General features: G+C 55.5%; 3 protein-coding genes across 4 annotated transcripts in view; all 3 read right to left on the bottom strand.

Annotated features, from left to right (window-relative positions):
* Positions 1-10,408: 10,408 nt before the first annotated feature.
* Positions 10,409-12,680, bottom strand: NEU4 (neuraminidase 4). The gene is made up of 3 exons (XM_023743647.1): positions 12,480-12,680; positions 12,130-12,385; positions 10,409-11,403 (listed from the first exon to the last, which is right to left on the bottom strand). The coding sequence occupies exons 1-3, from the start codon at positions 12,678-12,680 to the stop codon at positions 10,409-10,411; spliced, it is 1,452 nt and encodes a 483-aa protein (XP_023599415.1).
* Positions 12,681-17,891: 5,211 nt separating this feature from the next.
* GAL3ST2 (galactose-3-O-sulfotransferase 2) overlaps positions 17,892-26,112 on the bottom strand; it is a 15,359-nt gene continuing 7,138 nt past the window's right edge. The window contains exons 2-4 of the mRNA XM_006083023.3: positions 21,309-21,392; positions 19,935-20,199; positions 17,892-19,204 (exon numbers count right to left, since the gene is read on the bottom strand). Of these exons, the coding sequence (XP_006083085.2) occupies positions 18,392-19,204; positions 19,935-20,199; positions 21,309-21,392 (1,162 nt within the window). The 3' untranslated portion in view covers positions 17,892-18,391. The remainder of the gene's footprint in view (positions 19,205-19,934; positions 20,200-21,308; positions 21,393-26,112) is intronic.
* The window catches only part of D2HGDH (D-2-hydroxyglutarate dehydrogenase), a 39,792-nt gene continuing 32,787 nt past the window's right edge, over positions 19,108-26,112 (bottom strand). Inside the window, exon 11 of one of the 2 annotated variants that reach the window (XM_023744228.1) lies at positions 19,108-19,204. The gene's annotated coding sequence lies outside the window, so the exon portion shown is untranslated. Of the gene's footprint in view, positions 19,205-21,308; positions 21,393-26,112 lie in introns of those variants that run through there. The other variant, XM_023744232.1, reaches the window with a different exon arrangement.

Genomic DNA, 26,112 nt, shown 5'->3' with positions numbered 1-26,112 from the left:
GCAGAGTGGTTAGGGGCAATCAGGCAGGCAGGCAGGTGAGCAGTTAGGAGCCAGCGGTCCCGGATTGCGAGATGATGCAGGCCGGGCTGAGGGTCCTGCCCCCACCCCCGCATGAATTTCTTGCACCGGGCCTCTAGTAATTAAATAATGACAGAAGCTCAAAGAAAGGCCCCCAGTTCTGTCCTGCTCACAAGGTCATGGGGGGAGGGGGAGACCCTGCTGGTGCCAGGCAGATGGAGGGCTCTGGCCTCGATGTCTCTATTCAAGAAACACACAGCCCCCTGAAGCCCTCATCTCCACTCCTTTGGTTCCTCCCACACTCACACAGCCTCTGACTTTAGGGGGCTGCTGGACCCCCCCCCAGAAGCCCTTTCTGGGCTTCACGCCCCAGGGTCCCACGGCACCCTGCCCCCAGACCACCTCAATCTGGCACAGGACATCCCTGAGCGATTGTGCCTATATCTGCCCTGCTGCAGCCCTCATGAGTCCCCTACACCTTGGGGTCCCTCCTGGGCAGGGTCTGTGCCCCAGGCTGGGGCCAGGCCAGGCAGTGGGTGGGCTGCACCAGGCTACCAGCAAGCAGGCTCAGGGTGCAGCCTGCAAAGAGAATGCCTTGTTCGTCCTCCAGAAGGGACAGGACACCCCGTGCCAGTTCCCTGACTGCAATGAGAGACGCCTCCAACCTGTCCCCTCCCATGAGCCCCATCCAGACCCCGCCACTCCCCAACCCTTTGAGCTCACAGCCTGTGCCTGGCACCCTGGGGTCCTGTCCTGGGTTGGGCGGGAGGTGGAACTACCCATCCAGGAATAAGCTAGGATGCCCTACTAGGTCATACTTTCGAGGAACACAGCCTGGGAAGTCTGCAGTGAGCATGAGCCTGAAAAACACAGTAGGTTCCATGGGAAAATACTACAACAACATGAAAATCCAGGCAAGGAGCAGATGTAAAATTAACATCCCAAAATAGAGGGCTGTCACATATTCAAACACTGACCAGTTAGCAGAAAATGTGATAGTGTTCCGAGAACAGAGAAGGTAAAATGCCTGCGGCATAAATTTATCGAGAAACGTGCAAACCTGTAGGAGAGCTGGGTGTGGGCCTGATTGACGGGAATACACACCCTGGTTAGGATGACAAGACACCACTGAGGCGTCAGCTCTTCCTGGGTTCATTTATAAATTTAACAGGATCCCAACAGAAACCCACATGTCTGACCTGTAAAGTTCATGTGGAAAAATGAACGAGTAACAGCCAAGCAAGCCATGAAGAGAAAGTGAAAGACTAGCTTTGTTAGATCTAAACTCACCCAATTAAAGCAGTAGGATTAGCTCATTAAGAGACAGGAGTGAATGGGACCAGGGCAGAAGGTAGACTTTTTGATGCGTAGTGTAGGGACCACACTGCAAGCTGGAAACGCATGCAGGTAGACTTACCTTAGGCCACTCGCAGAAATCACCCGGCAGCAGGGACGTGAGTGTGAGAGAGAAACCCTACAAGACAAGAGAACACGTGATGAACTGTTCCTCACACTGGCTCAGAATCAAGGCGCCAGGAAAGAGAAGACAGAGCACGTTGGCATGGCAGAACTATCACAGGCCAACTGGGGAGGAGTGTGCAATGTCACAGAGACCTAGAAATACAGAGAGAGCAGCTCACAGGTGCAATGGGAAGGTGAGCAGGAAGTGTGACCAGACCGTACATACATGCACACAACTTATGTACACATGCACATAACACATGTGCACACGGCACGCGGAGCATACACACATGCATGAGCATACACACCACATGCACACATTGTATTATGTGTACATTGCTTAAACAATGAAAGCATGTTCAATTTTTCTCACAATAAGTGCAGGTTATATTGCACCTGTCACCTGGCAAACTGAAAGCTGGGACCAGGCTGCTGGCAAGGACGCAGGAGGCTCTTCACTCATGGCCATGGCCATGGAAGCGAGAACTGGAGGAGCATCCGGTGACATCCAGCAGTTAGTGAAGCATTTGCCCATGGAACCCACCTGGAATACCTCCCGTGTGCAGGAGGGAGCCACTTCCCAGCCTCCCCCACCCTTTGGCTCCTCCCAGCCAGAGGTTCCGGCCAGGCACACAGATCCCCAGGACCCAGCTCCTGTTGGTCTTCAGGCAAAATGAAGCCAGCCTGGGGGTGCGGCCTGGGTGGCGGGAGCTGCCTGGGGCTCAAGTTCCCTGGGCCCCTGCCTTGGGCACAAAGTAATGGTTGTTTTTTTGTTATGTTTTTATCTCACTTGAATTCCAAAAATAAATTATTATATGGAATATTATTCAACTGTTAAAATAATTAATTTTTTAAAATATATTTTATTGTTTTTTTACAGAGCGGAAGGGAGAGGGATAGACAGTTAGAAACACTGATGAGAGAGAAACATCGATCAGCTGCCTCCTGCACACCCCCTAACTGGGGATGTGCCCGCAACCAAGGTACATGCCCTTGGCCAGAATCGAACCTGGGATCCTTGAGTCCGCAGGCCGAGGCTCTATCCACTGAGCCAAACCGGTTAGGGCTAAAATAATTAATTTTTAAAGTTTGTACATCAATGCACAAAGGGGGCGACTGGCTGGCAAAAAATATGAACCTCACTCGGGGTCACTGCGCTGGGTCTGGGGTCACAGACTACTGGGTGGGGGGCAGGAGGGCAGCGGAAGCAGCTGGGTCTGGCTGGGACACCAGGAGACCACGGGCTCTTTGGGCCAATGACAGTGCGGGTCGGTGGGGGGCGCATGCAGGAGGGAGCCGAAGGCAAGGCGCCCAGCTGGGGTCCTGGCAAAAGGCCAGACAGACCGTTTGAGCTTCAAAACCGCCAGAAGTAAAACTAAAAACCTAATTGATTAACACGTGTTGAAAGTGTTTAAGATTGCCCGAGATCATATTGATACAAAAGAAGACAAAAGCGCGCGCAGGAAGAGGGGAGGAAGAGGCGGCCCCGGCAGCGGCGTCCCGGCCGCGGCGCTCAGATCAGTGGAAGCGGACACTCAGCACTTTGCGCGTCGCCTTCCCGTAAAGCGCCTGCCGCCCGCCGCCCGCCGCCACTCACTTTTTCCATTCCTCGCTCTGCCCCAGCCTCGTGTGTCACGGCCGGGCTGGGGCACCTCGCCCACCCCCACCCACGCGCTCGGGCGGGTCTGTCCCTGCCTCTCCCCAGCCGCGGCTTCGGCGGGGAGCCGGGCGTGGCCGGCCTCGGTCCCCGCCCCAGGCCTGGGCTTCCTGAGTGAGGCCCGCGGATCCTGGCGGGCAGGGGGCCCAGAGCGGGAGGCGAGTGGCAGCCACGACACCCTGGGCCCCCCCCAGGCTCCGGGTCTGTGCCCCGCCCTGGAGCCCCACCCTGCTACCCCTCGGCCGGGAGGACACGCCCACCAGCCCCTGGGCCCTCCCAGTCCCAGGTCTGCAGCGCGGGGAGAGGGGCTGGACACCTGGGCCTAGGAGCCCCGCGGGACAGAAAAGACAAGTTAGGCCTGTAGGACTCTGGCCAAGGTCTCCTGGAAGGAGGAAGGCACCGATCTCAAAGGGAGCTCCCCCTCCGGGTCATGCAGGCAGGACTGCCCCAGCGTGGGGTGGGGGAGGGGGGAGGGTCGCAGCCCTGTGGGTCAGCGGGCCAGTGGGAATGGATCCATCCCCTTTGCAGGTGGATGAGGCTCCGAGTTTTGAAGACTTCAGGATGTGGGGAGTCCTCCTGAGGGTGATGAAGGCCAGCACAGTGTTCACCCCAATCACTGGAGCCCCCTAACTGGGGCTCAATCAAACCCTTCCTGGGAGTCCTGTACCCTCTGACCTCAGTCAGGCTGCCCTGCCTGCGGGACCCTGTGTTTGTGACTCCTGAGCCCACTGACTCACTGTGGACAGGGGTATAAGGCTCCCTTCAGCCTTCGGCTCCCACATCTTGGGGTGCCCTGAGCTCACCACATGTCAGGGGCACCTCCAGGAGCCACTGGAGCAGAAGAATGAGTGGCCGAGCTGTCCACCCTCAGGCAGGAAGAGACTCTGGGCAGAGGCGGCCACTTGTCCAGGATATGGCCCTGAAGCCTCATGTCTGCCATGGAGTGGCCGCTCAGTCCACCCCAGGAGCCACTTCCCAGCCTCCCCCACCCTTTAGCTCCTCCCAGCCAGAGGTCCAGGCACACAGATCCCCAGGACTCAGCTCCTGATGGTCTTCAGGCAAAATGAAGCCAGCCTGGGGGTGCCGCCTGGATGGCGGGAGCTGCCTGGGGCTCAAGTTCCCTGGGCCCCTGCCTTGGGCACAAAGTAATGGTTGTTTTTTTGCTATGCTTTTATCTCATTTGAATTCCAAAAATAAATTATTATATGGAATATTATTCAACTGTTAAAATAATTAATTTTTAAAGTTTGTCCATCAATGCACAATAGCCAAGAGATGGCAGCAGCCCCACTGTCCGTGGAGGGATGAGAGGTCCCTCTGCACAGCCCCGTATGATTGAGTCTGAAAAGGGAGCACAGTCTGACACCTGCTCTGACATGACAGGACCTTGAGGACTGACGCTCAGTGCAAGAAGCCAGACACAGAAGGACAAACACTATGTGATTCCACTGATTTGACGTTCCTGGAGGAGTCAGGTCCACAGAGACAGCGAGTAGACTGTGGGGGACCGGGGTGGGGAGAGGGGAGAATGAGTGTTTAATAGAGACAGGGGGTCAGTTTGGGAAGATGACAATGTCTGGGCTAGGACGTCAGCCCCTGAGCCACAGGGACTGGTCAGGGCACCTGGACCGGATGTAGTGGTGGGATGACGCATGGACGGCCTGCGGTTCAGAAAGGGACTGATGTACAGAAGGGAACACAGGTGGTGGGTGCGGGGGGAGAGGTCCCTGAGTCAGTCAGGGTTCTCCAGAGGAACAGAAACTGTAGGGTGTGTGTATAGAAATTTATGTTAAGGAACTGGCTCATTGGCTCATGTGATTGTGGCAAGTCAGCAGCTGGAGACCCAGGAAAGAGCTGATGTTGCAGCTTGAGACCAAAGGCTGTCAGGAGGCAGAAGTCCCTCTTCCTCAGGGGACCTGAGTCTCTTCTCCTAAGTCTCACATGATTGGATGAGGCCCACCACATCACGGAGGGTATTTGCTTTCCTCAAAGTCTGCTGATTTAAATGCTAATCTCATCATTAAAAAAAAAAAAGAAAAGAAAACCTTCACAGAAACATCTAGACTGGCATTTGACCAAATATCTGGGTACTGTGGCCTAGCCAAGTTGACACATAAAATTAACCACAGCATCTACAAGCCAAGATAAGAGTGGGAAGACAAGAATGAAACCCAGGCTGCCATCTATCCCCAAATCTGCAGGCTTACGGGGGCAGCTGGGCCTCCCCACAGCCAGAGCAGGGCCCTATGGCTCCCTCCAGGGCCCAGAGGGCCAGCGGGGCAGTCGATTGCAGGGCCACAGACTGAAGGATGTGCCATCTTGGTTTCTTCCAAGTTTTGGCAATTACGAACAAGCTGCTATAAACATCCGTGGGCAGGTTTCCACGTGAACATACGTCTTCAACTTCTTTGGGTAAATGCCAGGGAGCACAATGCTGGATCATATGGTAGGAGTCTGTTTAGTTTTGTAAGAAACCACCAAACTGTCTCCCAAGTGGTGGCACCATTGTGCATTCCCGCCCAGCATGAGTGAGATTCCTGCTGCTCCCGGCATGTGATGCTGTCAGTGTTCCGGCAAAATGTTGGCCATTCTGATAGATGTGCAGTGGCATCTCACTGCTGTTCTATTCTGCACTTCCCAGGTGACATGCTGTGCAGCATCTTTTGCTATACTTACTTGTCATAATATGCAAACAATTTTAAAAACTCAACACTATGAAAACAAGCAACCCAGCTGAAAACTAGGCAAAGACCTGGACACCTCACCAAAGAAGATACACAGATGGTAAAGCCACTGTGGAAGACAGTTTGGCAACTTCGTACAAAGTGAAACTATCAGATACGAGCCTTGCAGCAATTTTCCTACAGCCTGTGGCTTGTCTTTTCATTCTCTTAACGTGTTGTGTCAACTGTTCTCATCAAATTGCCCTTCCATGGATTGTGCTTTAGGTGTTGTGTTAATATACTTTTTGAACTTTACTTCTTAAAATGTACCTAATTCCTTGGCTCTTCGATGGTTTCTCCTCCCAGGAGCAGCACCCACAGTGTCAGCCCCGCGCTCTCCCCAGGGACACACGACATGTGCTGGTCCATTCTTAGGGTTTGACAGGATTCGCTAGGAAAGCCACAGACACCTGGAGTGTTCCTAGTGTGCAGATTTTAAATTATGGATTCCATTTCTTTACCAAGGTTCTCCAGATTTCCCCTTTCATCTTGTGTCAGTTCTAATGTCATATTTTTCCAAAACGTGTCCATTTTATCTAAATTTTCAAGTTTATTAGCATAAAGTTGCTCCTCAAGTCCCCTTGAAATCTTTGAGAGTCTGTAGGGTCCCGTGTGTCCTTTCTCATTCCTGGCAGTGGTTATTTGTGGGCATTTTGAGAGAGAGAGAGAGAGAGAGAGAGAGAGAGAGAGAGAGAGAAAGAGAGAGAGAGAGATCAGTTGCCTTCAGTACCTTCCCTGATGGGGATCAAACCCGAAACCCAGGTATGTGCCCTGACTGGGAATCGAACCAGCAACCTTTGGGTGCATGGGACGATGGTCAACCAACTAAGCCACTTCGGCTGGACTATTTTCTTCCTTTCTTCATGACCAGCCTCATCAGGGGTTTGTCGATTTTATTAGTTTTTTTCAAAACCCAACCTTTGGCTTTCTTTGCTCTCCTGTGGGATTTTCCTATCCCACTGCTCTGCTCTTTGTCATTTCTTCCTTCTGCTTTGTCTGGACCGAATTTGCTGGCCTTTTTCTCGAGAGAACAGGACTGTCACCTTTCTTCGGTTCTAACATGTGCGTTTCCCTCTAATCCTGGCTTCAGCATCATCCCACAGTTTTATGTAGTGTTTGCATGATTAATTTCAAAATCTCTTCTAACCTCCACTATGGCTTCTTTGAACTGTGAGTTATTTAGAATACTGTTTCTAAATTCTTGAACATATGAGGATGTTTAATTATCCTTTGTTTAATTTCTGGCTCAATTTCACTGTGGTCTTTCAAGTCTTTGAAGTCTGTGGGGATTTGATTTTGTATCTTGGTGTGTTTGGAAAGATGGCACCTCCTGCAGGTGTTTTGTGCCCTGTCTGCAGGTGTCAATATAGTTTAGCTTGTTAGGCAAGTTGGCCACACCTGCCCTGTCCCTACTGATCTTATTTTTGTCTGCTAGCTCTGTCAGTTACCGACTCGTGTCTAAAACTTGCTATTATAATTGTGGGTCTATTTCCCCCAATAAATCTGTCCATTTTTGTTTCACTTTTTGAGGCATAATATTGGGTACATACAAACTTAATACTGCTATAATGTTCTGTAGAGTCAAACGTTTGTAATTTTGAAACGTGTCCCTTTATATAACTAGTCATGGTTTGGTTGTAAGGTCCTTGCCTGATAGAAACACAGCGCCACCAGCTGTTCATCTGCATGTTTCCTGGGCTATTTTTTCTTTTAGCCTCCAACCTTTCTCTTTACATCTTCTGTTAGTCAATTTACATTAATGTAATTCTGATATGCTTGTATTTCAATTGGCTTCTTAATATTTTTTTCTCTTTATCTTACCAGTTCGGTGTGTATTTTCTCTCATTCCTTGCCTTTTAAAAATTGATCCCTTTCTATCTTATTTTCCCGTTTGTCACCTCTATTAATTTGGTGATTATCCAGTTTTGCTGTTCTTTCAGCATTTGCCCTAGAGGCCCAGAACCCGGCGTTGGCCAACACGCATGGTGCATTCCCCTCTCCTTGGGCAGGACAAGGGTCTCTGAGCGCTTCCGTCCCATTTGCTGCCCACTCAGCTTAAGGCTGCTCTGATTCCATATTTAAGTCTATACACGTTGCAACCCCCTGAGGAATCACTGTCGGTTCACACAGTCAGGTTCATCCAGATTTATCAACTGTGTGCGCTGCCGCGGCTGTCCCGTGAGGTTCCATCTGGAGTCACCGTCCTTCCGCTGAAACGAGCTTTCATGCTTTCTTTAGTGAGTCTGCTGGTGACAAACTAACACTTTTTTACTTATGTGAGAACGTCCCTATTTTTCCTTCGTTCTTGAAGAATACTTTTTCTAGGCATAGAATTCTAGGTTGGTGGCTATTTCCTCTCAGCACTTTTGAAGGGACCACACCATTGTTTCCCAGTTTCCATGGTTTCTGGTGAGAAGTCAAATTCCAACTAAAAGTTGTCACAAACCGGGCACTTAAACAACAGGTGGGCATTCTCACCCAGTTCTGGAGGCCAGAATCCGACACCAAGGTGTGGCCAGGCGTGCTCCCAGAGGACGGTCCTTCCTGCGGCCTCGGTTTCCGGGGCCCCAGGTGCTCCTCCCAGTCTCTGCCTCCATCTTCAGTGCCTTCCTCTGAGTGTCCTTTTCTGTCTCTTATAAGGACACTCCCATCTGACTTAGGACCTCATCCAGGGTGATCTCATCTCAACCCTTATCTTAATCACACCTGCAAAGAATTTATTTCCAAATAAGTCACAATCTGAGGTTCTGGGTGGACATGAATTTGGGAGACATTACTCACCCAGTCCAGCACTGAATGGCAGGACATGGGCCACACACACCTGTAAGTTCTATAGCTCCAGACTGGCTGTCCCCCTGGGATGCACAGAAGGGGTGGTTGGCCTGAGTTGGGGTCCCTGGGTGAGTGCAGGCAGGCTCAGGCCACTGACCGGCCCTGGATCCAAGCTCCTGTCCTGCCGCTGCCTGGAGCCCAGAAGTGACTCCGGAAAGGTGGCCATGCTTATAGGGGACTGAGAATGAAGGTAAGTGATGAGGGGCCACCTTGCTCCCATGGGACTGGTTGCCCTGAGTTCCCTAGGCAGCTGTAGGTCCTGGGAGCCTCCAAAGCTCCCTGGATGCCCCCACCTTTTGGGCAGGTTACCCAGCAGAGGCCTTGTAAAGAAATTATGTCCAGGCTGGGGTGGGGGGCACAAAAGGTAGATGACTGGAGTGTGACAGTCAGGAAAGCTAAAACACAGTCAATCTTTTTAAAAGAAGAAAAAGTCAGAAACACCAAAAGGAACATCATGGTTATGGTTTGGGGGCCTCGGGGGGTCATATGGGATCATTTTTAAAAAATGTTTTATTGATTTGAGAGAGAGAGAGAGAGAGAGAGAGAGAGAGATTTGTTGTTCCACTTATTTATGCACTCATTGGTTAATTCTTGTATGTGCCATGACCAGGAGTCAAGCCCACACCTGTGGCATATGGGGACAACACTCTGGCCAACTGAGCTACCCGGCCAGGGCACATTTTTATTTTGTCTTTATAGTTTCCTACATATCCAAAATTTCCTACAATTAACATTTTTGTTGTTGTTGTTAATCCTCACCCGAGAATATTTTTCTATTGATTTTTAGAGAGAGTGGAAGGGAGGGGGAGAGACAGAGAGAGAAACATCGATGTGAGAGAAACATATGGATTGGTTGCCTCCCACATATGCCCCAGGGTGGAGATCGAGCCTGCAACCGAGGTACGTGCCCTTAACCGGAATTGAATCTGGGACCCTCTATCCACTGAGCCAAACCAGCTAGGACAAGCATATTTTATTTTTAGAACCAAAAATGAAGAAGAAATAAAAAGGTGCTTCCATGAGGAAACAGGGGGCAGGTCCTGGGAGGTGACCCTGCTCGCTACACTCCAATGGGAAATGCAGACACACAGGGCCCTTTGCAGACCAGACAGCTCTGGGGGCTGCCCTACTGAGACCTGCCTTTCCTGCCCTCATCCTGCCCCCACCTCTGACGCCCCAGGGTTTGGAGAGTTTGGCCAGTGGAGTGGGGATAGGGAGCAGATGATGCAACAAGATTGGGGGCTGGTGGTCAGAGAAGTGAGCTAGAGAACTGGGTGCCCTCCCCAGGGCTTTGGTAGGGAAAGAACTCAAGAGAAACGTCTCTGGACATGAATGCACAACCCCTTTATTTCCCATCCAGAAACCAGAAAGCAGAGTGAGATTAAAAGCCAAACACCAGGACAGTGCAGCACCTTGCTCTAGTCTAAGGGTCTCCAGTCACCCTTGCCCACGGCCCATCGCCTGCCCCTACAAGGCTGAGAGCCCACCTCCCTTGGCTTCCAGCTGTGAGCTCTTCTCAAAGCCTGCTTGTTTCAGTATTAAAACTGAACTTCTGTGTCCTTGCACAGGGTCCTTCATGAAGACCTATCCTCAGGGCTCTCCATGAAGAAGTCGAAGGTCAAAGGTGCTTCTTGAGGGATCACCCAGAGCTCCATCCAGGCCCTTGCCCTCCCCCCTCCTCCTGGGTGCACCTGGCCAGGCCTGGTCAGAGGGCCCTTCAGGAGGGCCAGCACTGCTCCCGAGGCTTGCTCCCCAGGCCGGTTGGCTTGGGGCCTGGAAGCACATTCTCTAGGACCTCGCGCAGGGAGAACACGCAGAAGGAGATCTCCTCATAGGACACCCTGGCTCCACTCTCATATAGACACGCGAAGGTCAGGGCGCCCTCAGGGGTGGGCCCGATGAATGCCAGGTCAGAGTAGCCGCTAGGGCCCTGGTAGATCACCCAAGGCTCCGTCCAGCTGTGCGGGTCCAGGGGGGACCTGTTCAGGTGGACACCCATATGGAGCCGAGCCCTGCGCCCCGCTGGGTGGGAATACAGCAGCCATGTGGAGCTCTGAGGCAGGGCAGCAGGGAGCCTAGGGAGCTGCAGGGACCAGGCCCTCCTGTCCCCACTGAGCTCAGGCCCTGGGCTAGGGTCCCCTGATCCCTCTGTCCCACCCCCACATCCCTTTGTCCCACCCAGCCCCCTACCCCTTTGGGTGTCTCCAGCCCCCTCCTTTGGGGATTCGTGGGCTCCAGGACAGTGATTTGGAGGAAAGGGAGTCTTCCTGGAGCCCACTGACCATCCCTCATCACCAGGCCTATTAGAGGGTGGGGCTGGGAAGCCCAGGATGCTGCCCTGGCAACCCCGGGCCGTCTCGGCCAGGGTGGGCACCAGCTCTCCCGGCAGGAAGGAGGTGCCCTCATCTGTGCTGAGGGCCTGCACACGGCTGCCCAGGGGGCTCCGGGCATTGCAGTAGAGGACACTGCCCGCCTGCCCTCCATCCACCACAGCCAGCTGACACTCGCCCGAGCGCAGGTTGGACAGGAGGCCGCCATGGTGCCAGGTCTGGCCATGGTCATCGCTGTAGAAGGTGAAGGCGTGGGGGCTGGTCCTGCAGATCTTGCCGAAGCACTCACGCCGGTCCACATGGTAGGTGTAGGCCGGCACCAGCAGGCGGCCCGAGCGCAGCTGGATGCCATGGCCTGGGCCCACGGCAAACGTGGCCCAGTCTGCAGACGGGAGGGGCTGCTGGTTACCTCAGGAGTGGACAGCCACAACCGCAGGTGGTGGGGAGGATGGGGGCAGTGCCGGATCAGGGAGCAGCTTATGAGGGAGCCACCCCTTGACCATGCCTCTGCCCTCCACTCCTTCAAGCCACCCTGAGTCCTCTGGGGCTGGACAAGCCTCCTGAGAACATTAGCAGGAGTGGGAGCCCGGGCGGCCACTTGGCCAGGTTCTCGGCATGTGAGCAGGTGGCCAGGGCGAGCATCGTCCCTGCAGGGGCAGCTGGGGGATGTGGGGTGTGTGGAGCTTCGGGACTGGGTAGCCCCTCCAGCCTGGGCCAGTCCCCTGGGGTGGGGTCCACACCCACCGGTAGCTCGTTGATTAGCTGCAGGTCTCAGAGCCGCCCCCTGACAGGGTCGGGGTGGCCCCGGAGGCAGTGGTAAGGTCACCCTGCCTGCAACCGCCGCTGAGGAGGAGGAGGAGGAAGTGGTTAAGGAGGGAGGCCTTGGGGTTTGGGGGCTCAGATGAAGACACAGCTCAGGAAGACGAACAGACAGCTCCTTCTGACCTGACCAACACCCGTTTGCGGACTTAGGGGTCGAGGATGGTCCTTAGGCTGGGGGCGGGGGCGAGGGCGGGCAGCCAAGGGACCACTAGCCAGACCCGCCCGCACCAGCGGTGAGGATCCACCCCACCCCGTGCAGACCCGCCCCCAGGTGTCTACCGCCTACCCCGCTCGGTGGCGCCCACCGCCTCCGCCGTGAGGTCCCGCGCGCTGCCCCACGTGCGCCCCGCGTCCCGGCTGGTCACGCAGCAGAGGCGCGCGGCGTTCCTGCCCGTGGCGATCTGCGCCAGCTCGGGGGTTTGGCCGCGGATGGCCACGAAGAAGAGGAAGACGGTGCCGGTGCGCGCATCGTGCACGGGGCAGGGGTTCATGGATCGGTGCTCCTCCAGGGCCGCGGTGCCCAGCACTTGGGCGGCGCCCCACTGGCGGGAGAGGGGAGGGGTGGGGGAGAGGGGCAGCCTCAGTTTCCCGTCCGCACAGGGCACCCCCCCACACCGCCCCTGCAAGGTCACTCACCCGCACGGAGCCCCCCGCCAGCGTGCCGCACCTCTGCACCAGGCGGTGGGCGTGCGCGTCGTTGGGGCTGAGCCGCTGCTCCGCGAAGGCCAGCAGGGTGGGCCCGGGGGTCACTGGCAGCAGCGCGGGCACGCGGTAGGTCAGGCCGCTCCTCTCGCTCTGGAAGAGCACGGTCCGCGTGGGGACTCGGGGGGTCCCCATGCCCTGCGGGCCCAGGGCCAGCGGGTCAGCGGTCAGGGTCCAGGCACACTCCCCTCTCTCCGTCCGGTGGTGGAGAGGCTCTGTAGGTGCAGACGCGCGGAACCACGCCAGACGCCTCCCTGTACCCACCTGGAACCGCCCTGGTCCAGGCTCCCTGCCCACCTCTTCTTCACGGCCACTGCACCCCCAAATTGGCCCCTTCCTGCTGTCAACAGAGCCCACAGAGGGAAAGCAGGGCGCCTGGCCCGAGCCCCTTCACCCTACACGCCTGTGAGCCTGGGGCAGGTCAGCACCACCTGCCCAGGAGCCCAGCCAGGTGCACAATCAGGACCCAACCCTTTGGACAAGGAAGGGTTTACTGTCCCCAAATAGGGGCCCCACCACCTCGGGGGCCGGCCCCACAAACACAGAGAGGCACAGAAACAGATACACCATCAAAAAACACACACACAACACAAGGAGAGACTCACACACGAAACAGACACATGCAGATGCACACACATCCCCACAGATACCCACAGATACACTCTTGGGAGGCAAACACACAGTCACTTTCCACACACGGGAGGAAGGCACCCCAGCTGCTGCCACCCCTCTTCTCAGACCTGCAGGGTCGCCAGGGTCAGGAGGTTCTGGGGAGTAGCCCAGAGTGGTGGGGATCACCTGCTGACCAAGGTGGCCCCAGCAGGTCTGCAGAGAAGGGGCCTGGAGGGACATCTGCGGGGGGAAGGTGACCCGCCACCCTGTCCCTTGGGCTCCTGAGAGAGGCTGGGGGTCCTGGGAGGTCCAACAGAGCCATTGCCACCCACAGGGGCCCCCAATAGCTCCCACATGTGCCTCAGAGACCTAGGAATGGTATAGGCCAGAGGAGTAGTGAGAGGGACCCCACGGTGGCCAGAGAGGCCACCATCCTACGGTCCTGCCCCTGCCCCATCCCAGCAGAGAGGAGCCACAGGAGACTGGGGGGTCGGGGGGGCAGCTCTAGTCTGTGCACTGAGGCCCAGTGTCTTGAACTTGAAAGCAGGAAGCAGGTGTGGGTGTCACATGTCCCTCCGGGTTGAATGGACACAGCGGGACATTCTCTCCACTTGGCTCCCTCCCCAGGGCCTGGGACCACCCGAGCTGGTATCAGCATAACAGGCAGCCCAGGCGCACGCCTGGCCTGAGGACAGAGCGGCAGAGAGGGAGGCTCCCAAGACCAGCTGGTATGTCTGCTTGCTGCACAGAGCAGAAGGCCTGCCCAGCACTTGGAGCGTCCTTGCCCCGACCAGAGCCCCAAAGTTCTGGGGAGGCCCCCATTGTAGGAGGACGTACCAGGTCTCCCAGGCAGCTGGCCCTTCCCAGTGTGGCCAGTTCAGCAGATTCTGGGGCTTTGACTTGACTAGATGGCTACATCTGAACATTAACTGGAGCCAGAACCTTTAAGTCTGGGTGCCCATCTACCTCCACAGGGGGGCCTTTCTCGGGGGCAGCACATCGCAGAAGGGAAGCTGAGGCCCAGGGAGGCCATGGGACCTCCAGGAGAACCTGGTCCCCTGACCCTGGATCCCGGGCAAGTTGTCGGGGCTTATTCTGCCTCCAAGGGGCTTACCCTAGACCTGCCTGCAGCCGGTCCTGTCTGGGCTCGCCCTGGAGCACTGGGCCAGGACAGGTCATCGGCCCACACCTCCCTTTGAGTCAGCACCTCTCTTATCCTTTGGACCTATACTGCCGGGCCGCTCACCTGCTGAAATGCCGCACGGGAAGAGCCAAGGCTCTTTGCATAGAAATCAGGCAGAGGGACCCTGGCTCTGTCACCCCTGCGGGGGCTCCAGTCTAACCTGCCTGCCCTGTGCTCTGTCCGGACAATGACTCAGTTACACACCCCTCTGCCTGGTGGAGCGACACCCACTGGCCCAGCTGGTCCTGCGGACTGGACACCCCGTCTGCATCCATCCCATCCTCTGAATCTACCTCCAGGCCCTTCGGTGTCACACCTGCCCCTTGAGCCAGGAAACTGCCCACTGGGGATCCACCTGCCCATGGCCCTCAGCCCAAAGAGGAGCAGCCAGGGAGGATGGAAGGAGCGGGGTCCCGGCCCTGGGAGGCTGGGAAGCAGAGAAGGGACTCACCGGGCACCGCAGGGAAGCCGCACAGCGGGCTGTGGTGCGGCCACAGGACTGCCCGCCTGCCTTCGGACCCAGCGAGCTGAGTGGAGACAAAGGCCCACTGTGTGGGTGGGAGGCAGGAGGCGGGAGCTGGCCTGGTCCCAGCGCTGCGTTGGGACCCAGGACCCTCCCGCCAGCTGTGGTGCAGCAGAGCAGCCAGGGGGTGCAGAAGAGCACTCGGGGTGGGGGCCAGGGTCAGGACAGGGCCACACAGGGCTCCTCTCTTCTGGCTGACCCGCTCCACTCTGGGGTGCTGGGGACTTGGGGTTGGGGGGTCACAGTTGCCCTCAGGCCTCCTGCAGAGATGCCTCAAACTACATAACACTCCGTGACCCTTTCCCTTGGCCTCCGGGATGTAACCTCTTGGGCCCTCACTGGGCTCCAGCCCATGTCTGTTGCTCGGGGGCCCGGCTCCCACCAGGCAGGCCCGCATCCCATCCCTCCCACCCCCTCCCCAGCACCAGCCGCCTCCCAGAGCCCCTCCTGCCAGCTGGCCCCATTCACCCTCACCACTCCCCCACTGCTATCTCCAAGGTGGCTTCATGGATGGCCACTGCATGGGTGACCGCTGCCCAGGTGACCGCTGCCTGGGCTAGAACTCAGGGAGAGTGCTGTCAGGGTCCTGAGGGGCCAGCCTCCTCAGGGCCCCGCCCCCTCCTTTTCCTGCCCCTCCCTCCATTCGAGGGAGAAATGGGCTCTGGGAAAATTAAGACATCCTGTGATGTCCACATGGAGATGACAACCCTGCTGTGTCCCTTCAGGTCCTCAGGGCCTGAGGGGATTTACAAGGCCACAAGGTGGAGAGGAGGGGGTGGGCCACCATCCTACTTGATGGCCGCCAGCCCCTCACCACCCAGCACAGGCACGGCCCCAGGAAGACTGCCGCCCATTCTGTGAGGCTTCTGGGACGGGCACCTGTCACCTCTGCCCGCTCCCGTGAGCCCCAGGGCCATCCCCCACTCCCCCTAAGACAAGCACATGCCCTCTGGCCGCAGGCAGCCCCTCACCTGCCCCCAAAAGGAGGTTTAGGCAGAGTTTGCTCTGAGCTCACTAGCTGCACAGGATGCCAGTATATTCGGCCTTTTGGGTGGGTGGACTGGTCATTTCTGAGTTCTTATTACAGACCACAAGCACTTTACATGGTAATAAATACCCCAAAGTTTCCCTCCAAAACCGTTCCAGTACATATTCCTGCCAACCCCAAAGGCACAAGCAAACGCCATGGAATTTCTATGGAGACTCAGTGGTCTCGGTTCTGTGCCGTTCTGTGCCGCGGAGGATGGAACGGGCAGAGGTGGAGGCTCCCCTCCCCCACCCCCATACAACACAACCTACAAGCTGCTCTGGGTTCAGAAGCAGCAGCTTTCCTCCTTATCCGGGGTTCCCACTGGCCCAGGCCAGCCCGGTTTGGGTCTTGCTTCCTTTGGGTTTTGGCGGAGCCTGCCTGATGCTCGGGGCACTGGATTTTTTCTGAGTCTTTCTCATTTGACTATAGTTTCTTATCCATGGCTCTTACTGTCCTTCCGAGCCGCCTGTCATCCCCTTGCCGTTCGTCAGGCGTCTGGTTCCCTTTCTCTGCGTTCCCGAGGGATCCCTTCTGCCTTGTCCCTGGTGAGGGAGAGGGGCCCCAGCTCACCCTGGCTCTGTAGTGTCCTGTTCTTCACCATCTCTGTCCAGTTTTTTGGAAGTCACTTTTTCCGTTTCCAAGTGTTGTCTTTTCTTTTCATATTCGCTGCACTATGTCTTCTAATCTCACTAAAAACTCATCCTTCTTTTTATTTTTTATTTTGAGAGGACGTTCATTAAAGCTGGGGACAGTGAAACAGGAGAGGGCTTAGGGTAGAAGAAGCAGCAGGCGAGAGACTAGGCGGGGCTGCTTTGGCTCCATAGGAACTTTAGGGGAAACAAGGGAGCCAAGGCCGGCTGTCAGCTCACTGGAGAGTCAGAGACAAGGAGGCCTTGGATGCAGGTTCAGGGGTGAGCCCTGGATGAGCTGCCACTGCCCTTTGCTCCCTGGCTGCGAGTCGCATGGCACCCTTAGAGGTTAGGAGGTGCATGCCTGTGGGGGGAGAAGAGGAGGAAGGATGAGGCTTGGCATGCTCCCTGGAAGAAAAGTTCACACCGGATCCTGTGTTTTAAGGGTTTTAAAGGCTGGGAGTTTAGGAGAAGTCTTAGGGGGAGGATCTCTTTATTATTATTATTATTAATTTGAGAGAGGGGAAGATAGAAAGCGAAAAAGAAAGAGAGAAACATAGATTTGTTGTTCCACTTATTTATGCCTCCATTGGTTGATTCTTGTATGTGCCCTGGCTGGGAATCGAACCCGAAACTTTGGCATATTGAGAAGACACTCTAACCAAATGAGCAACCCGGCCAGGGCATAGGAGAGGGTTTCAACAGAATATTCATCAGATTTATGGTCATGTACCAAAATGAGATTAATTTCTTTTTATTTTATTTTTTATTTCAGAGAGGAAGGGAGAGGGAGAGATAGAAATGTCAATGATGAGAATCATTGATCTGCTGCCTCTTGCACAACCCCCACTGGGAAGTGAGCCTGCAACCTGGGCATCTAACCACAATCTCCTGGTTTATAGGTCAGTGTTCAACCACTGAACCACGTTAGGCCGGGCAAATTCATATCCTTGGGTGTGGTTGGTACAAACTGTACTAACTGGATTTCTGCTATCTATCTCTCTGAGGAGTCATTTAAGCTGTATTAGGAAGAAGTGTAAACTTACTCTTAGGTGTCGTTGGTTACGGACTATAGGATTTTGCGATTTACTAGCTGGCTGTAAACTGCTAGGTCATTTAAATATTTGTCTCAATTTTCCTCTTCTACTTCCCCTGACTTACTGACCTGTCTTAACTGGACCAGGTTTTCCTAAAGAGCTGAAGTCACCTGGTGGTAGCGCCGTGTGGAGTGTCCTCCTAACAGAAGCCATGGTACTAAGAAAGCTTGTTGTGTACCCTGCTCTGTGGGTGAAAAATCACTTTGAAAAAGTTTGCCCCTCCTGGGAGAAGGCAATGGCCACGTCCTCAGTTCCCAGTGTTCCAGGGGGGGCTCCCCTTCTTTGAAATGCTGATTCGCCTGAAAAGTGTGGACACACCTACACACAGGAGTACCTGCTGCAGGTGCCCAGCCCAGCTGCCAGGTCCTCTGAGCTGGAGGCCCTGAGGGGAAAGGAAGGCCCCCAGCACCGGGCAGGCAGGCCAGGCTGAGCCTCCAGGCTGAGCTGTGAGAGCAGCTACTCCTCCAGCGCTCCGGGCACCACGTGTTTTGAAGGGCATATGACACTGACTGTGTGCATCCCACTCTCACCGCTGGGCCCCCGAGCAGCCAGGAATCATGTCCTCCCAGGCAGGGCACCCTCAGTCCCTCCCCACGAACAACAAACAGGCTCTCTTCCGGGACTGCGTCCAACATGAGTTCCTCCTGCAGGCGTTTTCCTCACTGGACACTGGGAGTGGGGAGCTGTAATCCCAGGAGCCCAGCTACGAGCCTGAGGCTGTGCCCAGGGCCTCCCAACGTGGCAGCAGAGGGACGGGCATCAAACGGAGGGGCTATGCCTTCAGGAAGGGGATGTTCTTGGGGGGCTTTTCGGGGAACTGCAGGGTGTACAAGCGGGCCATGTACTGGAGCTCGGGCATGACCATCCGCTGACACATGCGCAGCGTCTCGTTGTCCAAGCCCTGCCTGAGGTTGTAGCCCACGATGCTGGCCTCCCCGGACTGGAACGGCTGCAGCCTGCGGTCGGTGATCTGCGTCTTGTTCTTGGGCGCGCTGTCCTGCAGGCACAGGGCTTCCAGCTCACGCCGCCGCGCCCGAAGCCTCGCCACCTCGGAGCGCAGTCGCCGCGGGCCCAGCTCGGCGCGCACTGAGGCCCAGAAGGTGCGGTTGAAGTGCTGGTAGAGGTGCCAGTCCAGGGCGCACCAGCGCTTGGCGCGCTCCTGGCCCTCGGGCGTCAGGCGGGTGACGGTGCGCTGGCTGCGCGAGTTGAGCTTGAAGGAGACCACGTCGTCCAGCCGCCAGCGCAGCCGGCGCCGCAGCAGCACCATGGACTCGTCGAAGTGCTCGGCGATGAGCACCAGCTGGAAGCGCTGCTCCACCTCAGCCAGGCGCGCGCGGACGTAGCTCTCCTCCACCGGCGCGTTGGGGTCGAAGCCCAGGTCGAACCACATGTGGTTCCGGGCGTAAGCGTTGCTCAGGTTCTGGTTGTAGTAGGTGTGCGGGGCCGCCAGGAAGGCGTCCAGGCTCGGGGCGGCCCTGAAGGCGGGCGCTTCGCGTCTGTAGTAGGTGAAGGAGGACTCCAGCTGGAAGATGGGGTTTCTGAGGATGGAAAAGTATAGAGTGTCGTTGGGCATCACTTTCTGCACCTGTGCGGAGACAGAATGAGGGCTGGTGACGCTCCAGGCTTCTTCCAGAAGCTCAGGGGGCAGGTGTCCTCACCCCCCACTACCACCACCCACTCCCCACTGCACACCTGACCCTGCCCACCACCTCTCCCACTGGCTTCCCTGCATCTCGTCCACGCTACCTTGCTCTCTTGACTGCCACTTTCCACGAGTGTCCAGAATGATCCTAAAACACTTGAACTTGGCCCTGCCCTTCCCCCAAACTCCCTCCACTTCCCCGTCTCTCTCCTGGAAGGGAAGTCAGGGAAGCCCCCAGGAGGAGGTGATCTCTAAGAATCTGAGACCCAAATGACCCACAAGAGGAGGTGTGAAGAGCATCACACTGAAGGGGATGACAGCACATGCAAAGGTCCTGGGGTGGGAAGACTGTGAGGGTTGGGAACAAGAGGAATCTGGAGAAGGAGTAGAAGGCGTGGGCAGCCTCCTGGTAGGCTGTGAGGGCACCCCTATCTGATTCCAAGAGCAGCTGCAGGCCACTAGAAGTGGAGGTTGGAGTGGCAGGGTCTTGCAATGGACAGCTACCAGCCCCCTCCAGCCAGGTCCCTGTACACACCCTACAGTCTCTCCAGTGGCCAGGCCTGACCCCTCCCCGCATGGTCATGCCACAAAGTGCCTTCAAGGCCTGCGGCTGAGTCCTGCCCCTCCATTACGCCCCATCTCCCACCTGCAGAGGGCACGCCCCCAGCCACACCTCGGGCAGGTTAAACCTCAGGTGGTTGCACATGATGTTGAAGTGCCGCTGTGGGCCATCCTGCTCCACGCCCTCCACGTAGCGCGCCATGAAGAGCCAGGGGTAGCCCAGGTGGAAGCGCGAGCCGGCTGGCAGCGCCACCGACAGGTTGTGCCCCTCAGCAAAACGGAAGAGGATGTTGAGCACCGTGCTGCTGGCGGTCTTGTGCGTCTTGAGAAACATGATGTTGGTGATGGGCAGCCCCTCAGTCTGGCCCCCGAGTAGGCTGGGAGGACAGCATGCTGCCATCAGTGAGGGACACAGCCCCCCCTTCACTCCCAACCGGAAATCCCCACTGGGAGAGACCCCAACCCAGCAAACCTCCCAGGTGCATGACCCAGCGACCCCCAACTACATGACCTCAACCCAGCAGCCCCCCAACCCACACTTCCCATAGTGGTGACATCCCAACCCTCTCAGCCTCATCACTGTGGTCCCTCTAACCTAGAGACCCCCCACCCTGCAGCCCCCAAGTACCCACTGGCACAAACATGATTCTCCCTAAGTGGCTGCATCATCTGCCCCTCATGTACTGCAGGCTGGACCCCTAGACGCTGGCACCCCTCTTGGCCCCCCAACTTCTTGTCTGGCACCTGGGGCACCTGACATGGTGCTGGCCCTGTGGTCTGAGCCATGTGTCTGGCATTTCTTGGCTGATCCTTCATAACAGGATGGGCCAACCTGACCGCAGGGCAAGAGTGGAGGCTGGTGCCCCCGCGGAGGATTCCAGCCGGGAGCAGCAAGGCCCCAAAGCAGGGCCAGTAAGAGGGACCCAGGATGGGGGAGGAGGGCAGGGTCCAGAGGCCTACACTGGCCCTGGGGACAGTGAGGAGGTGGGGGTAGCAAAGAGACCCAGGGACTTTGGCATTCCCCCATATCCCAAGGAGATCCAACCAATGTTGGCGGTAGGGGCAGGAGGAGGTGGCCTGGGGCCACAAAGCCCTCCCAGCAGCCAGGCTAAAGTGCTGGGCCTGTGTGGCCATCCCCATGGGCCCTGGGCTTCACAGAGGACATACCACTGGCAGGCAGGGAGCAGGGGCCTTGATCTCCCTGAACCTAGGCCCTAGCCCTGCCTCCCAGCACCTGGTCACCCTCTGCACACAGCAGCTCTTCCCAAGACACCCCCAGCCCAGGCCCAGGCCCCACCCTCCCAGAGTCCTCCTCACCGCCCAGAGGACTCATTGGGAGGGCCTCAGTAAGCTAATGGGTCCCAAAAGGAAGGGCCCACCCCATCTAGGAGATGTGACCTGCCCCAGTCACTGGCCGATGCTTGGAGATAGGCAGGCTGGGGCCCTGTACTGGTCTGGGAGGGAGAGCACCCAATGCAGCACTCACGGTGTGAGCATTTCCACATCCACATGCAGGAGGCCAACCAGCAGGAGCAGGAGCAGGGTCAGGAGGAGGAGGGTCCAGAAGCGCCTGTGGGCGGGGGAACCAGTGAGCCCCCAGTCAGGGGCACAGGAGGGACCAATGCCACCCACCCCACCCACCTCAGCTCAGCATCGTCCATGTAACAGCTCCTATTGAACCTAAGTGGCTATACCCTCTGCCCCTCATGTGCCACAGGCTGGGCCCCTGTACTGTGTGCCGGCCCGTGCAGGCCCTGGGTAGATGGATCATCAGACTCTGCTCCCCATTGGCCCCCTGCCACACTCCCCACTGCCCAAAGCCAGGGGAAGCCAAGAGGCAGAGCCCTTCTCTGGGAAGTGGGCAGGAATCTGACAGGTGGAGGTGAGAGCAGGTCAGCGGTCCCTGGAGACTGGCCTGAGACCCCTGAACTCACACCCCAGGGACACATCCTGGGTGGGGGCCGAGAGGTAGTACATCCTGGCATTCCGCCCCCCACAGAAGGGGAGGAGCCCCACAAAAGAGGACACTTAGAGGGCCCGCCTGGGTTCCAGGAACTCAGCAGGTGGGGTTCAGGCAGTAGTCCCTGGGCTGGGACACCCAAGGGAGACACGGTGACCAGATCAGGGAAGGGACGGGCTAGGACAGGGCGCCCCATAGTGTAGGGCTGTCCCTCACTGTCGTGATTGGCACCACCTCTCAGGACCTGTGAGTTAAAGGGCACAGAGCCTTTGTCCAGAGAGGACATGTGCAAGGATTTGTCCTGGAGTCACCACGTACCCCTTGACACCTGACCTGCTCTACCCCACTGAACTCATGAAACCCTCTCAGGGAAGCGGTGTGCTGTCCCCTGACACCTGCTGGTTGAACCCCTGCTGGGACGTCTGCCAGGCTGGTCTCCCTTACGACACTATCCAGTCAACATTTTGTTCCACCATAAAACTCCCTCCCACAAATACTGCAGTTTACCGACTCCTTGCAGAGGCTTTAATAAGATTCTGCCCACACTGACCATCTGTTTGCAACTTACAATAACCTCTTTGGCCTTGAGGCAGCATGAATGTGTCTCAGTTCTTCGCAGCTGCTCAGTGAGAACCAGGAAGTCTGTAGAGAACTCCCCGTTTCTAAAGAGAGGCTCTTCCTTGCCAGAAGAGCCTCTAGTCCCAACGCCAGCCGTGGGGTCAGTAGGGCTGTGGGGGTTGAAGTGACCTGGGAAGGCAGTGGCCACGGTGGGACCGGTGGTCAGCCCAGAGGGGCCACCAACCCTCGGGGCTGAGGCAGGGAGTCCCTCTCCGGCCTGTCCTGACACCACGAGTTGCTCATAGATGGTTAGTCTTTAACGAGAGCCCAGTGGTTGCACAAGGCTAAGTGGATGAATTGCTTGGTATGTGAATTACATGTCAATAAAGCTGTTTTTAAAAAAGCAAAATTTTAACATTTTTTAAATGACTCCAGCTGCTAAAAAAATTTTAAAGCCAATAATTGTGAGAAAAATTATGAAAAATAGTTGAAAAAGTGCCGGGAGCCGGTCCATCCTTGCTGTTTCAAGGGACCTGGCATATATGGCATACTGTTCTTAATATGTTTGCTCCCCTTAGCGCTATGTGTTTTAACCAAGGTCACCTCTCAAGAAAGGTTGTTTCCCAGGTGGGGATTTTCCCTGAGGTTAGGGAGGGGATACAACCCCTTAATTAAGTGCCAGGCGGGTAGTTAAGCTACATAATCTTTACTCCCTGGAATGGAGATAAGAAACGCCCTAACCTTTGTAATAGAAATTGACAGGATTAAAATCGGCTGGTATAAATACGGATGTAACAAGACAATAAACATCAGCTCCTCATCAGCTCCTCATCAGCTCCTCACCAGCTCCTCACCAGCTCCTAACCAGCTCCTAACCAGAACCTAGCCAGAGAACATGGCAAAAGATCCTGGACAGAACCTGGCTACAGAACTTCACTGGAGAACCTAGACAGAACATGGCAAAAGAACCTGGATAGAACCTGGCTAAAGAACCTGGTGACTGAACCTGGCTGGAGAACCTGGAGAACATGGCTGGAGAACCTAGCAAGAGAACATGGCACCAGAACTTGGTTGGAGATCCTGACCAGAACTTCGCTGGAGATCCTGGAGGGAGAACCTCGCTATGCTGATGAACTGAAACCAGTTTCCATGTCATTCCTTCTTCGCCTACTCCGTCCACACCTTTGGGGATCCCTGGACCCGTTGGGGTTGGACCCCAACAACTGGCGCCCGAACAGGGACCCTTAGGTAAGCCCCCCATTCCCATTGAGAACCCCCACACTCGGGACGGATAGGACTCCACCAGGGTGCTGCAGACCCCCCTATAGAGGATAAGTAGGGTAAGAAGGTGGATAGTACAGAACTTAGATTGAGAAGATGTGCCATACTGAGTCCAAAGAAAGAAGACTCTGTATTGATCTTTAGATTAAGAAGATGTGCCATACTGAGTCTAAAGAAAAAAGACTCTGTATTGATCTTTTACACATATGCTTGCTAGCAGAGGAGTTAAGGTTACTCCCAGTCAGACGGAATGTTTTATACAAGTATGTCCATGCTTTTCTGAGGAAGGAAAGGTGCCAGAAAGGTAAATGTAGAGGCATGGGAGAAGGTAGGCCCACGGAGCCTTATCCTTAACCCCACTGCAGCCTTTCCACCCCGGAAAAGTGCAGGATTGGAAAGCTCTCCCTGGGGTGATAGATCAGGACTCAGGTAATAGCGGAAAGTGCCAATCCTACTCTTAAAATGGATACAAGAGAGCATTTGGGGTTTTTCTTTTTAATGCCTGCCTTGGATTGAGTAAATGCATTACGTGCGTCACCACAATGAACCCAGAGAAGCTCCTTGTCCCATCGTTCCAAAGACTTAGAGTTGCTCCCATGACAGAAAAGCGGAAAAAAGAAGAAAAGAAAGGCTATGCAAGGGACTAAGGTGCCAACATGGGGTCAGCTGAAGAAGTTAACAACTGAGGCCCAACAGATGGTAGAAAAGCAAGAAGTGGAAGCTACTCTCTCAGCCAAGTTTGAGGACTCTGAGTAAATCAGCAAAAGAAACTTTCATTTAGCAGAAACTCACTTATTTTGTCAAATGGAAAGACTTACTTATAGGAGCCTGGAAGGGACCTGATGTACTTTTAACCTGGGGGAGAGGAGATGCTTGTATATTTCCACAAGATGCAGACTCACCTGTGTGGATTCCAGACCATCTAGTCCGACCTTATGTCACACCACCCTCCATCTCCGCCTCATCCTCCTCCTCCCCGGTATTATCCATATCGGCGGACCCAGAGGGCACAGCTGATTCCTCCCCGGACACTGACACCACCATCAAGCACCGCCCTGATGGACCCTTTGATGCAGCCCTTCAACTCGCTGACACTTCGGGAAGCCCACCACCAATGATGCTGCCCGTAGCCAGATCAACAGGACAACCAAACCACCGACTTGAGGACAGCTGAAATCCCTTGACTGAAGAGGCCAGCAACCTTCTACAGGAACAAGGCTCCTTGTGCACTCCATCCACTATGTTTATAGCTATGCTCGCTATCATTGCTTGTCAGTCTTCTTCTGAGTCTTAAACAACCCAATCCGAGAGGTGGCTGCTGATTTACATGCACTATCATTTAAAAAATAAAAAAGGGGGAATTTGCCGGGAGCCAGAAATTGACAGGATTAAAATCGGCTGGTATAAATACGGATGTAACAAGACAATAAACATCAGCTCCTCATCAGCTCCTCATCAGCTCCTCACCAGCTCCTCACCAGCTCCTAACCAGCTCCTAACCAGAACCTAGCCAGAGAACATGGCAAAAGATCCTGGACAGAACCTGGCTACAGAACTTCACTGGAGAACCTAGACAGAACATGGCAAAAGAACCTGGATAGAACCTGGCTAAAGAACCTGGTGACTGAACCTGGCTGGAGAACCTGGAGAACATGGCTGGAGAACCTAGCAAGAGAACATGGCACCAGAACTTGGTTGGAGATCCTGACCAGAACTTCGCTGGAGATCCTGGAGGGAGAACCTCGCTATGCTGATGAACTGAAACCAGTTTCCATGTCATTCCTTCTTCGCCTACTCCGTCCACACCTTTGGGGATCCCTGGACCCGTTGGGGTTGGACCCCAACAAAAAAGTATAAACCATGTGACCATGCTTCCAAGTGCCTTTAGCTGGAAGGGGCCACCTCAATCCCTGAGAACTTCACCACTCAAACACTTGTCTGTGGCACCCCCTTCCCTTTGGGGGTGGCCGCGTTGCTCAGGAGCCTCAAACTTCCTGCATTTGAAACTGAGAACAGGATGTGGCATTGGTCCAGTTCCACTGGGGCCAGTGGGGAGAGCGTAAGGCCCCCAGGCCCAAGCCCACGCCCCGCTGAGCCGAGGGCTGACCAGTGAGTGCCCCAGGTGAGGCCATTCCCAGGTTGCTCAGGAAGAATTCCTGGCATCTGGTAACAACCAATAAAAGATATAAAATTGTGAGCAGTAAACAGTCAAGACAGCCAGCATATCAGCAAGATTCACAATGGTTTTATATCCAGGATTCCACACACCCCTGCAGGCCCACCTGACCAGCTCATGAGAAATGGACAAACATTTGCCTCTGCGGGGTTATAAAAGGACATGGAACCAAATGTCTGCCATCAGTCAGTGGTCAGCCAGTGTTAGCTGGAATCTAGAAAAACAACACCCAGCCTAATCTCTAATTTTGGAGGGTGATCTTACAAATCACCCCCAAAATCCAGCACTACAGGTAGAAGAATCACACACATACAC

The sequence above is a fragment of the Myotis lucifugus genome, unplaced genomic scaffold (assembly GCF_000147115.1).
Source record: "Myotis lucifugus unplaced genomic scaffold, Myoluc2.0 scaffold_5, whole genome shotgun sequence".
In the NCBI taxonomy this organism is placed as follows: Eukaryota; Metazoa; Chordata; class Mammalia; order Chiroptera; family Vespertilionidae; genus Myotis; species Myotis lucifugus.
The sequence above is the reverse complement of the archived record's forward strand: the minus strand, read 5'-3'. Positions and strand labels throughout refer to the sequence as shown.